The following is a 10,615-nucleotide window of genomic DNA, read 5'->3' as shown; positions in this document are numbered from 1 at the left end:
ATCGGGCTCCCTGCTCAGCGGGAAGCCTGCTTCTCCCTCTCCCCCTCCTCTCCCCCTGCTTGTGTTCCCTCTCTCGCTGTGTCTCTCTCTGTCAAATAAATAAAATCTTAAAAAAAAAAAAGGAAAAAACAAAGTTTAATTACATGTGCATGGAGGCCCAATCATAAAATTGAGACCCAAAGAAATGATCAAGGCATGCAGTTTTTATACATTTAAAAATTTTAATTCCAGTATAATTAACATACAGTATTATATTAGTTTCAGGTGTAAAATACAAGGATTCAGCAACTCTATACATTACTCAGTGCTCACCACAGTAAGTGTCCTCTTAATCCAATTGCACCCATTTCCCCCATCCCCCTATCACCTCCCCTCTGGTAACCATCAGTTTGTTCTCTATATGTAAGAGTCTGTTTTTTTTTGTCTCTTTTATCCTTTGTGTGTTTGTTTTGTTTCTTAAATTCTACATATTAGTGAAATCATATGGTACTTGTTTTTCTCTGACATTAGCATTATACCCTCTAGATCCATCCATGTTATTGTAAATGGAAAAGACTTCATTCTTTTTTATGGCTGAGTAATATTCTATTATATAATATATATTATATATATGTGTATATATATAATTTATTTCCATGTTGGGCTCTCTGCTCAGCAGGGAGTCTGCTTCTTCCTCTCCCTCTCCCTCTGTGTTCTCCCGCTCTCTCTATCAAATAAATAAATCAAATCTTAAAGATTTTATTTGTTTATTTATTTATTTGTTTATTTTAAGATTTTATTTATTCATTTGTCAATCTCATGGCCCTGAGATCATGATCTGATCCAAAGGTAGATGCTTAACCACTGAGCCACCCAGGCGCCCCTATTTTATTTTATTTTATTTTTATTTATTTTAGAGAGAGTGTGTAAGCAGTGGGGAGGGACAGAGGGAGAAGGGGAGACAGAATCTTAAGCAGGCTCCACGCTTAGCCTGGAGCCCAATTCAGGACTTGATCTCAAACCCTGAGATTATGACCTGAGCCATAATCAAGAGTCAGCCACTTCACTGACTGAGTCACCCAGGTGCCCCAAGCTTTTATACATTTTAGATGAAGAAATATAATCTGTGAGGAATTGACAGGATAAAGAAAACTTTTGTTTGAGAGCTCCAGTTAGTAGGGAGTTTTTGAACAGAATTTGGACTGGGGTAGTAAATTAGTAAAACTGACCAGGTTTATTTATATAAGCTTCCTTGGCCCTGAATTCTCTGAGTCCTACCATAAGGCTGTCTCTTTATGTCCTGGTACAGGGAGGGTACATTTCACATGGGAGATTTATTTCCAGTTTTCAGGGGGAAGGTGGGGGGTCAGAGTGTCTTTTTTTTTTTTTAAAGATTTTATTTATTTTTATTTGAGAGAGAGAATGAGAGAGAGGGAGTACATGAGAGGTGGGAGGGTCAGAGGGAGAAGCAGACTCCCTGCCGAGCAGGGAGCCGGATGCGGGACTTGATCCAGGGACTCCAGGATCATGACCTGAGCCCAAGGCAGTCGCTTAACCAACTGAGCTACCCAGGCGCCCCAGAGTGTCTTTTTTGTACTGGCTCTTTCTTAGGTAATTCAGAATAATCAATATGCCAAAATGGTATATTTGGGGGTGCTGACTTATGTCCTCAAACACTTATATGACATTCTAGAAAAGGCAAAATTACGAAGACAGTAAAAAAGATCAGTGGTTGACAGGAGTTAGCAGGGAGGGAGGGATGAATAGGCAGGCAAGGCACAGAGGATTTTGTCTGTTTTGAGCTCAGAGGATTTTTAGGGCAGTGAAATAACTGTGTCACTATAATGGTGGATACATGTCATTATACATTTGTTCAAACCCACAGAATTGTAATGTGGACTTTGGGTGATTATGAAGTGTCAGTGTAGGTTCACCAATTGTAACAAATGTACCATTCTGGTGGGGGGAGGCTATGTATGTGTGGGGGGCAAGGGGTATTTGGGAAATCTCTGTATCTTCCTTTCGAATCTGCTGTGAACATAAAACTGCTCTAAAAAATAGTCTTAATTTCTTAAAAAAAATGCAGGGGTGAAAAGATGAGACAAGATTTGGTACAATTACAAAGTTTACAAATGACAAAATTATAAAAATGGCAAAAAATAATTATTGGAGCTAGATGATAGCTACATGGTGTTGCATTCTACTCTACATGGTATGCAGTATGCTATTTTCTTTGTGATTGAAAAAACAATGTTTTTTGCAGACATGAGTGGCTGAGCTGCAAGGGGCAGGGGTGCGGCACCCCTATCAGTTACTGTTATTTTCACAGGAAGCTGAAGCTGGATATCCAGCTCCCTGCCCTGTGTGCTGGCAGGCAGTCGGGGCCAGCAGAGGTTTCAGGAGCCCCCAGGAGCAGCTAGCCCAGAGCCTCCTCTCCCCCACACCATTGGGAGCTCGATCTGGCTGCAATCCCTGGCAATTTCAATTTTCCTGGGATTCCCCTCCAGCTAGGTGGGGGTTAAGTTCCTCTCAGACAGGCTTAGGGAGGGGGTACCCCTCTTGGTCGGAGTACCATTATTGCCACCGCTTTGCCTGGAAATGAAAGGGATGGGACTGCCTGGGGGAATTAATCGTTAACCTCCTGGCTGACCAGTGGCCAGGACACCCAGGAAATGAAAGTTCATCAGAGACACACCCTGTAATAGGGAGACCTGGCGTTCTCATCGCAGCGATGGATGTTTGGTTAGCATCAGCCATAGGGGCTGTCATCCACTGGCAAGGCCTCTAGTCAACCTTTCTTTTCGCTGTAGATACTTGAAAATCTACCGTTAACATTGGACAGGCTCTCAGAGGGCTCTTAACTCCAAGCTGTTGATTTTTTCTCCCCTCAGTTGGGAAGCTAATGCATGCAGTGGACCCAATCACGTGCACCAACACAGTTGCATACAATCTCCGGGGTACATGGACCTCCCGGAAGCCCAGCCACAGACACCACTTTAAGAATCTTGGGCCCAGTTTACTAGCTCCAAAGTTCTCATTCCTTTGAAAGAAGCACACCCTAGAGCCCTCATTAAAATGCACATGACCCTTGGGAAGGTTGAAAAGACTAACCCAGCTTGTGTCAAAGAGTTTTTCCCCCACAGCAGCCAGAGACAGCCTAATAGGTTTTAATGGTGGCAGTGGGGAAAGCAGAGCTGGGGGTGGGGAGGCTTCATAGGGGCTCACAATTGGGCCTAGAACTGGTAAGGGAATGTACTGAGCCAAGAGTGCTAAAAGCTAACAAGAATCTTGTGAATTAAGTGCTATCAGCATCCCCATTTTATGGAAGAGGAAACTGGGACTGGAAAGGATCAAGTGACATGCTACCCTCTCCGCAGCTAGAGGGGAATGTGAAGCCTCCAGCAACTTGAGATCAAAGGCTATCAGCAGCATAGCCCAACATCAGCTCCTTTGATCCTCACAATGAGGAATCCTTTTTTAATAAAAAATAGATTTATTTATTTATTTTAGAGGGGGGAGGGGCGGGAGGAAGCAGGAGAGACAGTCCCCCGCAGACTGTGCTGAGTGCGGAGCCCGATGTGGGGTCTGATCTTACAACCCTGAGATCATGACCTGAGCTGAAACCAATAGTCAGACACCCAACCGACTGCGCCGAGGTGCCCAGAGGAAATCTTTTTTGATGGAAGAGGAAACCGAGGCAATTCATTGAGAGCCATAGTCACTCAGTGCTCCCCCTCCAGCCTCCTGAGTATTCCCTCCTCACTCTGGACAGCTGAGAGCCCGCAGTCCTTCACCACTGTTCCTGGAGCTTGAAGGACTTGCTGAGAAGTCTGAAGAGAGCATCATGCCGACCTGTCTTCACTGCCCCTAATTGTTTTCTAAAATCCTTTTTATTGAATTATCAGAGTGTAATGGAAGAGTCGATGAGAGTCGCTTCAGAGTTACAAGGCCAGGGCTTGCTGGGTGGAGGAAAGCAAAGCCCTAAAGGCTCCCTGGGCCGAGCAATGGTATAAAATATGTATTTTTTTTTTAAATATGTATTTTTACATAACTGGGAGAAAAAAAATAAACGGACAAGCTGCCCCATGGGGGAAACGCCTCTTTCTGTATTTCCATTATCTTGTTTAATGCACAGTCAGGCAGGAGACTCAGTGGGAAAGGAAATACTGGAGACCTTTCCCTATGAGCCTTCTGGTGGGTTAAGAGGCAGAGAGAGCCAAAATGCAGAAATCCAAATGGCCTGGGCGTGTACTCAGAAACCCATTAAAACTGAGGGGACAGGTAGGGGAGGAGTACTGGGCTGATTCAAAACACCGTCTTGGTTTGCAACAACACCTCTCCTCTGGGTTGAGAAAGTAGCCTCAGTGACCTCAATTTCACCTTTCGCTCTGAGTGAAATATTTTTTTTTTTTTTAAAGATTTTATTTATTTGACAGAGAGAGACACAGCGAGAGAGGGAACACAAGCAGGGGGAGTGAGAGAGGGAGAAGCAGGCTTCCCGCTGAGCAGGGAGCCCGATGTGGGGCTCAATCCCAGGACCCTGGGATCATGACCTGAGCCAAAGGCAGACGCTTAATGACTGAGCCACCCAGGTGCCCCTCTGGGTGAAATATTCTAAACATGGCCTTCTCCAGGAGGAAGGGGGGAAAGGAGTGATCCTTTCCAAAGACCGACCAACACACCAAAACATTTACTGAGTGGGTGCTACCAAGTGCCAAGTATTCTGTTCAGTGATTTTCTTGCATAGCTCCCATCGACCCATTTATACAGATAAGAGCACCTAGCTGCCCAAGGTCATGCAGCTGGTGAGCAGTTTACTCCACACAGTGTTTAGGAGTTCTGAGCATGCTTGGGGGGGTAAAGGGAAACATAGTGTCCTTGTCAGGGTAGCCAAACCACACAGATGCTGCTGGCCCCTGGCAGTCAGACGGAGAAGCTATCTGACCTAACATTTGCGTGTCTATTCTTTTTTTGACTCTAAAATTATTTTCCTAAGGACAGAATTCTCTAGAGAAGGCAGTAGTGACAATAGTGTAGTGTTAAGAGCACCAATCTGGGGATCAGGAGATTTGAGGCTCCAGTCTTGGCTTTGATATTAACTTGTTATGGGACATTGAAACTTCTTTGCAAATAACAGATTTGGATGATCTTTAAAGGGTCTTTTCCAGGATAACATCGAAGACTGAAAACTACGGCTCCAGCTCCAAGATGATCTGGGATCTACATGAGGTGAAGCTATAGAAAGAAGGGCCCTGGAATCAGAGAGGGGTGGGTTCCAGTCCTTCACCACCTCCTAGTGGCCTCCAATTCTTTATGCGTCAGTTACCTATCAAACGGGAACAGCAACAGCTCTTGGGTTGTTCCTAGATAAGATTAAATGTTTAGCATAGAGCCTGGCACATTTAACGTTCAACGCGCTGCACCTATTGTTACTATTATTATCCCTCACATTTGTACAGAGCGTTTATGGCGCAGGAAACATTGGTCTTATTAATTGTATGGCAACCTCACAACCTAGTAAGGAGTTTGTGATTATTGTTCCCGTTTGGAAGATGGAGAAACTGAGGTTTTGAAAGGTGGGTCCTACCCAGTGGATTGACTTGCACACTCACGACCTATGGAGACCTGCAGTTAAAAAGAACTAGGAGCGCCTGGGAGGCTCAGTCGGTTAGGCGACCTAAGCTACTCCACCTAAGCAACCGACTCTTGGGTTTCCTCTCAAGTGATCTCAGGATCATGAGATCGAGCCCCGCCTCTGTGCTTAGCTCAGAACCGGCTTGGGACTCTCTCCCTCTTCTTCTGCCCCTCCCCCCTTTAATCTCTCCCTCTAAAATAAATAAATCTTAAAAAAAAAAAAGCGGGGGCGCCTGGGTGGCTCTGTCCGTTAAGCGTCTCCCTTAGGCCCAGGTCATGATCTTGGGATCCTGGGATCCAGCCCCATACCGGGCTCCCTGCTTGCTCAGCAGGGAGCCTGCTTCTCCCTCTCCCTGCCCTCCCCCTGCTTGTTCTCTCTCTCTCTCTCTCTCTGTCAAAAAAAAAAAAAAAAAAAAAGGCAGAGCTAGTGGGGCGTCTGGCTGGCTCAGTCGGTAGAAGGAGAGTGACTCTTGATCTCAGGGTCATGAGTTCAAGCCCCGCGTTGAGCGCAGAGACTACTTAAAAAAAAAAAACAAAAAACTAGATAAAGCGTAAATTCCTTTCTGTCCCCAGGTGTTTGTGAGGCACCGGGAAGCTGGGAGGAAACTTGGAGGTAACAGGAATTATGGAACCCCTATTCCACATCCTGATTCGAGCAAGTGCGGGTAGCGGCTCACTGGGCGGGAGCAGCTTGAAGCGGCTTGAAGCCGTCTGCCCCCACCACGCCGGAGGAAGCTGAGGCTGAGCCCCGCCGCTCATTGGCTGTGGGCCGCAGGTGTAGCCGCAGCCAATCGGCGGCGCCGGGGGCGGAGCCTTCAGGCTCACCTGGCGGCCGCGACGCAGCCCAGCTCATTGGCGCCCGGCGCTGCGGAGCACCTGTGAGTTCGCGGAAGTCCTGCCGAACTGTCGCCCCGCCAAGCTCCGCAGGACCCGACCCCTGCTCGGCCCGCCATGGGCCCTCGGTACCCTAGCGTCTCCGCGCTCCTCCTGCTGCTACAGGTACGTCGCGTCCCCTTGCTTTGCGGGGGACGCCTTCCGGCCCCACCATCACGCGCCCCGGCCCCCTTCCTCTCTGTCGTCGCCCCCTCTTCTCCCAAGAAAGTTTAGTTTCAGGAACGGCCTGGAAGCTGCGCCGCGCTCTTGGGCTCCGCGGAGGTGGGAGTGGGAGCGGGTGGAGAGCGAGCGCGGCTTTGCCCACTCCCTCGCGTGAATCCTCGAGCTGTCGGGGGGGCGAGCCTCGCTGTGGGCCTGGGGGATCCCGGGCTGGCCGCAGTACGGGCTAGGGGCGGGCAGTGGGGGAGGGGCGTGGGGGGGTCAGGATACAGAAAAGGGGAGTCCCGGTGCAAGTCAAGGGGAGCCAGGAGTAATGCGGACGACCCCCGAGGTAAGGAAAGGGAAATCAATAGAAATAAAGGCAGCCGCCGTGTAAAGAAGGGTTAGTAAACAGGTATGGAGGCTCCCCTGGGATAATAAAGGGCTCAAAGGTGTTGGGGCGCCCCTCCTTGTGAGGAGGTAGACTTGGGAGTGGGGGCGTTCCCGGTGTGTGGAAAGTGAAGTGGGGGAAGAGTAAAGATGCCTCCAGTGAAATGAAAAAGGAGACCGCAAGGATAGGGGTGCTTGGTGGGGAGGCACGGACCCAGCAGCCCCCTCTCCCGGGAGTACCTGGGGGCTTGGCGGCAGCAGGTTTCGGAGTGAAAGAGTTTGGCGTGGCTGCCTGCCCTGGGGGTTGGGGGTGAGTGTGGCTCCCTCCCACAACGCCGACGCTGAGAGCGAGGGAGGGGAGGCGCAGTTGGTTTCGGTGTGGGCAGGAGGGGATAACCCCCCCCCTCCCAGGTCACCCTGGTTTCATACCTTTCCCCTACTCCAGGTTTCATCGTGGCTCTGCCAGGAGCCAGAGCCCTGCCGTCCTGGCTTTGGCGCTGACAGCTACACGTTCACAGTGCCCCGGCGACATTTGGAGAGAGGCCGAGTCCTGGGCAGAGGTAAGTCCTGAGCCTGCGAAGGGTCTGAGAAATTGCCCTTCCACGCCCCTGGGCAAAGCCCTTTTGTCCTGGTTGAAACGATACCCCTTTGGAATTTACACAGATGAAGGGATCTAAACCTTAACCAGAGAGGGCTACCCTTGTATGGTGATGTTGGGAAGGGGGCACTTACTTAGAGGCCTTTAATGTGTCCTATTTTGTCCTGACCACTTGAGAGACCGTCATTTCAGACTTCAGAAACCTGATGTATGGGGGGGGGGGTGGTGGAGAGCTCAGTAATTCCCCTTTTGTAGATAAGGAAATGGAGGCTCAGAGGGTGGAGTCCACTTACCCAAGGTCAGCAGAGCAGGAATTTGAATGAGGCCTGACTCCAGGGCCCATTCTGCACCATCTGGGTGCCCTCTCTTGGTTATCAGGTTGTGGCATTTGCTCAAAGAGGTGAAAACATTTCCATACAGGTACTATTCCCCAAGGAATAATGGTTTTTTTAAAAAAGCCCGATAGCTCTGACTCAGGGAATGAAAAGGCACACAGTGTATTTCTGGGCCTTGTCACTGTGATAATCGGGATTATAGAGTTTGCTTTATTTCACTTCACTGGTCCTCAGGAGTGAGAGAGCAGGGGAAGCTTGGTTTCTCTTCTGGTTTCACTGACTCCCAGATGCTTATTTCCTACCAAACGACTTCTTACTCTTGATTTTAGTTGATGGGGCGAGTATCATAACTATAAAACACTTTTTTTTTAAAGATTTTTATTTATTCATTTGACGGAGACACAGGGAGAGAGGGAACACAAGCAGGGGGAGTGGGAGAGAGAGAAGCAGGCCTCCTGCTGAGCAGGGAGCCCGATGTGGGGCTCGATCCCAGGACCCTGAGACCATGACCCAAGCCAAAGGCAGACGCTTAACGACTGAGCCACCCAGGTGCCCCTAAAACACTTTTTCAAGTGAGAAATCACCCATAATTCCCAGAGGAAATTCACTGCATTTCTTCATTCTTTGGTCACGTGAAAACTGCAGCAATCATGCTGCTGTGTGAAGATTGTTTGAATTTTGGAAGTTGTTCCAACAGTGGGCGGCATTTTTTTTTTCAACCGAAACTGCAGCTTCATTGATTAAACATATTTGCTTTTCTGGGGCCTGCGTTGTGTGGCGCTCTCTATTGAGTCAGAAGGGAAGTGTTTGTCTGATTTTTCCAGTGGGTCTACCATTAGTTGATGGTTGATATTCTGCCCAGCCCCGTGCTGGGCACCCAGGAATGAATTGAAGAGATACAGGGACACTCCAGCCTGCTGTTAGTATGTCACATTCCAGCAGATTATGGAGAATGTCCCAGGACCCACTTAGAGGGCACTGTGGAACATGGGCATTTAGGTGCCAAAGAATGTGGGTGGCGTGGGATGTTTTGATGGCTATCAGTGGGCAGTGAGGACTGGCTTCTTGGAGGAGGCAAAGTTGACCCAGCTTTGAAGATGGAGGCAGGGTTAGAAACTGGGAGTGTGAGTGTTTGTGAGTATGGGTTGTCCAAGACAAGCTCCTGTCACTTTGTTTTCCTGCACCAGGACATTTGGTAGCCCCAAATGCGGGTTAGTCTGGCTTTTATTGCTCCCACTCTGCCCCCCCCTCCCCCCACAAGCTCTTGGTCCGACCAATAATATTATTACATAATATAAATATTACCATTATTATTAATAGCGGCACCTATTCCTTTTGAACCAGACTCTGGAGCAAGTGTTTCCTTTTACTTAATTTTGCTTTATGAGGGTAGGCACCATTGTTCGTCGATTTTGCAGGGGAGGAAACTGAAACATAGCCTCTGGTCTTTCTCCTGTTCTCTCCCCTTCTCAATAATCTCAAGAAGAAAGATGGCGTTTGGGAGAGTTAGTGTCCGTTGTGAAGCAGGTGTTGTCTTCACTGTGTGCCTGAGAGAGCAGAGATGTTGATGCGGCAGGAGCCTGAGGAGAGGAGGTGGTGGTGATGGATCAGACTAGGGGGAAGGGCAGAGGGTCTGGGGCTGGTGATCCTGGTGGGAGGGGCCGCCTCTTCGAGCTCCTTGGTCGTGTGGCTGGTTTCAGTTTCTTTCTATCCAAGACCCACCCCACTTAACAAATTTTCTGACCTTTCACTGTTTTGGGATTTCCTACCAATCCAGTGTAGAATTAGCCAATTACCCCAGGATGGGAGTGCCCTTCTGGTAAAATCACATGCGACCTCAGAGAACTGGCTTTGTGATTTTAAAAAGGCAGCTGGGAGTTAGGGTGGTGGCCTCACTCTTTGGGCCCTCCAAGGAAATGGAGGGATATGACATTAGCACCAGGTTTATTTATTTATGTATTTATTTTTTTAAAAGGTTTATTTATTTATTTGACAGAGAGAGAGCAAGAGAGGGAACACAAGCAGGGGGAGCGGGAGAGGGAGAAGCAGGCTTCCCGTGGAGCCGGGAGCCCGATGCGGGGCTCGATCCCAGGACCCCGGGATTGTGACCTGAGCCGAAGGCAGACGCTTAACGCCTGAGCCACTCAGGTGCCCCTAGCACTAGGTTTAAACATTGGCTCCACAAACACTTTGCTTCACTGGAGTTTTTTTTTTTTTTAAGATTTTATTTATTTGACAGAGAGAGACAGAGAGAGGGAACACAAGCAGGGGGAGTGGGAGGAGGGAGAAGCAGGCTTCCTGCCGAGCAGGGAGCCCGATGCGGGGCTCGATCCCAGGACCCTGGGATCATGACCTGAGCCGAAGGCAGATGCTTAACTGACTGAGCCACCCAGGCGCCCCTCACGGGAGTTTGAAAACAAGGAACCTGTTACTTTTTGTCCACCATTGGCCATAGAGTGTCACAAATAGGGTTTGACCAAACTCGGGACCCTGGGGTGGTTTGCTGGGGTGATTGTTGTGCTCTGTGAGATGGTTGACCCCACAGTCGGAGCCTTGTATTGATTTCATTGGTTTCTCTCCAGGTTCTAAAATGGAGAAGGTTTTAAAAAACAAGTCACTATAAACTGGTTCTCTAGAATTTCTGTTC

The 10,615-nt window shown here is 48.6% G+C and overlaps 1 protein-coding gene across 1 annotated transcript in view; it reads left to right on the top strand.

Moving 5' to 3' along the window:
• Positions 1 to 6,146: 6,146 nt before the first annotated feature.
• CDH1 (cadherin 1) overlaps positions 6,147 to 10,615 on the top strand; it is an 81,046-nt gene continuing 76,577 nt past the window's right edge. Inside the window, exons 1-2 of the mRNA XM_035024903.1 lie at positions 6,147 to 6,612; positions 7,481 to 7,595. Of these exons, the coding sequence (XP_034880794.1) occupies positions 6,565 to 6,612; positions 7,481 to 7,595 (163 nt within the window). The 5' untranslated portion in view covers positions 6,147 to 6,564. The remainder of the gene's footprint in view (positions 6,613 to 7,480; positions 7,596 to 10,615) is intronic.

Source organism: Mirounga leonina, unplaced genomic scaffold, assembly GCF_011800145.1.
Source record: "Mirounga leonina isolate KUSES-001 unplaced genomic scaffold, KU_Mleo_1.0 Mir_180, whole genome shotgun sequence".
Taxonomy (NCBI): domain Eukaryota; kingdom Metazoa; phylum Chordata; class Mammalia; order Carnivora; family Phocidae; genus Mirounga; species Mirounga leonina.
The sequence above is the reverse complement of the archived record's forward strand: the minus strand, read 5'-3'. Positions and strand labels throughout refer to the sequence as shown.